Source organism: Dromiciops gliroides, chromosome 4 (genome assembly GCF_019393635.1).
Source record: "Dromiciops gliroides isolate mDroGli1 chromosome 4, mDroGli1.pri, whole genome shotgun sequence".
NCBI lineage: Eukaryota > Metazoa > Chordata > Mammalia > Microbiotheria > Microbiotheriidae > Dromiciops > Dromiciops gliroides.
In genome coordinates this window covers 157,246,729-157,250,649 of record NC_057864.1, presented here as the reverse complement: position 1 = coordinate 157,250,649, position 3,921 = coordinate 157,246,729, and the positions used below count along the sequence as shown (strand labels likewise).

The 3,921-nt window shown below is 45.0% G+C and overlaps 1 protein-coding gene across 1 annotated transcript; it reads right to left on the bottom strand.

The window, feature by feature from the left end:
• Window positions 1-3,347: 3,347 nt before the first annotated feature.
• Window positions 3,348-3,701, bottom strand: LOC122754749 (uncharacterized protein C1orf115-like). Its single transcript, XM_044003215.1, has one exon. The coding sequence runs from the start codon at window positions 3,699-3,701 to the stop codon at window positions 3,348-3,350; it is 354 nt and encodes a 117-aa protein (XP_043859150.1).
• Window positions 3,702-3,921: the final 220 nt, after the last annotated feature.

The following is a 3,921-nucleotide window of genomic DNA, read 5'->3' as shown; positions in this document are numbered from 1 at the left end:
CTCTGTCTGATCCAGTTTTCTCAGTCTATAAGATGAGATAATGATAGCACTTACTTCCCAGGGTTGTCATGAGGATAAATGGGGTAATATTTATAAATCACTTTTAAACCTTAAAGCATTATGTAAATGTTATTAATAGAGGAAAAGGGGAAAACCCAAGGAACTCTCACATTTTCTGTTGCCGTGGAGTATCCTCCCGTTATCTCCTTTACAAATGGGCTCTGTGGCCTATCGCCTCCTTGTCCTGAGCCAGGTCACCCGTGATCGTCTGCCGTAGCCCACTGCCTTACAGGGGCTGCTCGGGAGCTGCCACTAAGGTTTACATCAGTACAAGAAGAAACAAGCAACATGGCAGCAATCCCGTCCTGCGGTTCACTCGTAGCAACCCATGACTACTACTGAAGACATCTGGGTTCCACTTCCAGCAACAGCTCCTGTGGAAGTGCTGAGTACTCTGGGGAAGTGATCCCCCACCATCCTGGTCTTCCCAAATCAGACCCAGGCCACTGGTGGGCGAGCTTCTTTTTCGGGAAGTCGAGTCATCCATTCATGACAACTGTATTGGAATCCCCAGAGCACTCAAGAACTTTCCAGGTTGCTCATGGCACGATCACCTGTGACCTGGCTCAGGAGGCCATGAGGAAGTGGCATGTCAGTGAACCCAGCAAAACCAACATTGGAGCAGCAGCACCCTCTGTGTTGCTCCCCCGCTTCTGAAGTGTGCTAGGCATCAGAGCCCATTTCCCCTTCCTCCCCTCCCCCTTCCCTTCCCTCTCCCACCTATTCCCTTAGAATAGACAGGCTGCTTAAGTGTAGAAATAGTTGTGTTGTGTGTGTGGTTTTTTAAAAAAAGGAAAACAAAAGCAAAACACCAAAAAAACAAGTAAAAGAAACCACACTTATTGTTTGTTTCTTTTACTATCCAAATCACCTGTGTGCTTTCCAGCAGCCTCAGTAACTTTGTTTACTTTGTACTCAACAGAAACTAATAAACTTTGAGCAGCCTTTAAAAAAAAAAGAGGAAAAGGGAAATAAAATTAAAGTTGACCAATTCTTCCTTCTTTTTTTCTAAACTCTATGATCATTTCCACACTTATGCTTTTTTTTTTTTTTTGGGCAGGGCAATGAGGGTTAAGTGACTTGCCCAGGGTCACACAGCTAGTTAAATGTCAAGTGTCTGAGGCTGGATTTGAATTCAGGTTCTCCTGGATCCAAGGCCAGTGTTTTATCCACTGCGCCACCTAGCTGCCCCCTCCCCATTTACTCTTTTTTTTTTTGCGGGGCAATGAGGGTAAAGTGACTTGCCCAGGGTCACACAGCTAGTAAGTGTCAAGTGTCTGAGGCCGGATTTGAACTCAGGTACTCCTGAATTCATGGCCAGTGCTTTATCCACTGTGCTACCTAGCTGTCCCCCCATTTACTCTTAGAGGTCCTCAGAGTTCATCCAGCCTTCCCCTCTTCCCCCCTCCCCCCCATTTTACAGATGAGGATGCTGAGGTCTAGAGGTATCAATTGACTTATTTAATGTCAAACAGGTGTTAAGTGGTAAAACTTGTTTCTGAACCTTGGTCCTTCTCAAAATCTAACATTCTTAACTATCACACTATGAAAGAAGCTGTTGCAATGCATTTTTGATACTTTTTCACCTCAATTGACCTAAATGTAGCCCAATTCTTTTTTTCCCTTTTTCTTAGCCCTCTTACCCAGCCTCAGCTTATTCTGAGCTTCCACACCTCAGAAGAATTCAAGTGAAAGTTAGATAACTAATTGTCAGGAATATTGTAAGAGGGCTCATGATTCAGGAAGAAGTTGGACTAGATGACCTTTTGGTATCTTCCAACAGTGAGACTCTGAACTGAAGGCACATAGGTCAGGAGAAGCTAGGAATCCTTGGTTCATTGGACAAGAGCAGCCTTACTGAATGGAGGCTTAATAGAATTTCCTGGCTAACAGATTGTGTCAAGAATTTGAGAGACAAAAATCTAAAAGTTTTGGCCTTGAGGCAATTAATATTAATCTCCCCCTTCCTCCAACGCTCCCTGCCTGGGGTTCTGGTATGTGGTTATTACCATCTATAGCTAGAGGTAAAGGAGTTGACTCTACTCCACTTAGTTTCACCACAGCCACCTCTGACCTTTTACCTCTTGATCTTCATTGATATGTCAGAGATGGGGCCAAATTTCTTGCACCAGGAGTCCCTACTCCCCGCTCTTTACCTTTTCAGGGCTTCTGTAGCAACTACTGCTTGATGAATGGTTGGATCCTGGTTTCCCCTGGCAGCTCAGCTCTGCTGCTCTGTTCCCACTAGATTTTTTTTTTTAAGCACCAGTCAACAAGCCTTTATTGCTTTTCTTTTAATTAAACAAATTCAAATATTTCTATGGATTACATACTTCTTCCTCTCATTAATGTTGCTATTGAGTTGGAAATGATCATAAAACCCTAAATTTGGGGACTCTATGTGGTGTTCAAGAGACCCACCTGGGTATAGGTGACATTTTAAAAAAACAATTGTTTTGTAGCATTCCTGTACTTTGAGTTCCATTGCTGCCAATAGGCTGGCTATTCCTGGGCAGGTGAGAGGTTCAGGATTTAGAAACCTAATTTTTGTAAACCTTAACTCATCCTTGTGGCCTCCATCTTTCTTGGTGCAGGTTTCCCTTTGCCCAGGATTCTGTTGATGGCAGAATATCCCCAAGATGAAAAGCAAGGAAAGGCCATGAAGCAGGGAAGGGCCTGACTCATGAACACCACTCCTCAACCTGCCCAAGAAAAGACAGTATATTTTTTTTCTCTCTAGTCAGGAGTACATTCTGGGTTGAAGTCCTTGAAGCTTGGGCTTCATTGTGTTCCCAGAGCAGCAGTGTCCATGTTCTCTCCCAGGACACCCAACCAGGAGACTCCTGTTAGGGAGTGAAGGGAAGGATGGATTGTTCAGTAGGTGATAAGTAAACTGCAGTAAGCCCATGAAAATCATTGGTAAAGTACCACCTGCATGCTTCACCAAGTGCATTCCTAGTATTCTTTTTTTTTTTTTAAAGTGAGGCAATTGGGGTTAAGTGACTTGCCCAGGGTCACACAGCTAGTAAGTGTTAAGTGTCTGAGGCCAGATTTGAACTCAGGTACTCCTGAATCCAGGGCTGGTGCTTTATCCACTGCGCCATCTAGCTGCCCCCCTAGTATTCTTTTTTTAAAAAAAATCAATCAATTAATTATTTTTTTTGCGGAACAATGGGGGTTAAGTGACTTGCCCAGGGTCATACAGGTAGTAAGTGTCAAACATCTGAGGCCGGATTTGAACTCAGGAACTCCTGAATCCAGGGCTGGTGCTTTATCCACTGCGCCACCTAGCTGCCCCGTTTCCTAGTATTCTTGCCAAACTTCTTGAGTGCCTTCTGATAGTCCTTTTTGGGCTTCTCTCCCTTTGTCTGCTCCTCCACAGACTGGTATCTCTCCTGGGAAAAGGCAGAATGAACTTTCTTGGAGTGGGGTTCCTTATCCCCCTTCCCCTTACACTGGGGCCCCTGGTGCTGCAGCTGTTCTTCCCCTTTAGTCTCCTCTCCCTCCTCCTCCTCCTCCTCCTCTAATTGTGGGTGCTGCAGGATACAGGCTTCTTCCTCCTCCTCCTCCTTTTGCTCCTGCCTGAAGAGCCTGCTCAGGTGTCTGCTGGCTGCCTTCTCTCTGAGCCTGTTGTCTACCATGGTTCTGCCACCAGGACTGCTGAACAGCAGAGCACTGCAGGGGAGAGGAGAGCACAGGACCTTGGCTCCCAGCCTCCCCACTAGATTTTAATCTCTTCCATTCGATTGTAAACTCCTTGAGGGGAGAAACTGTCTTTTACTTCTTTTTGTATCCCCAGCACTTAGCAGTGCCTGATACAGAGTAGAAATTTAATAAGTGTTTATTGATTGGTTTCTGAGT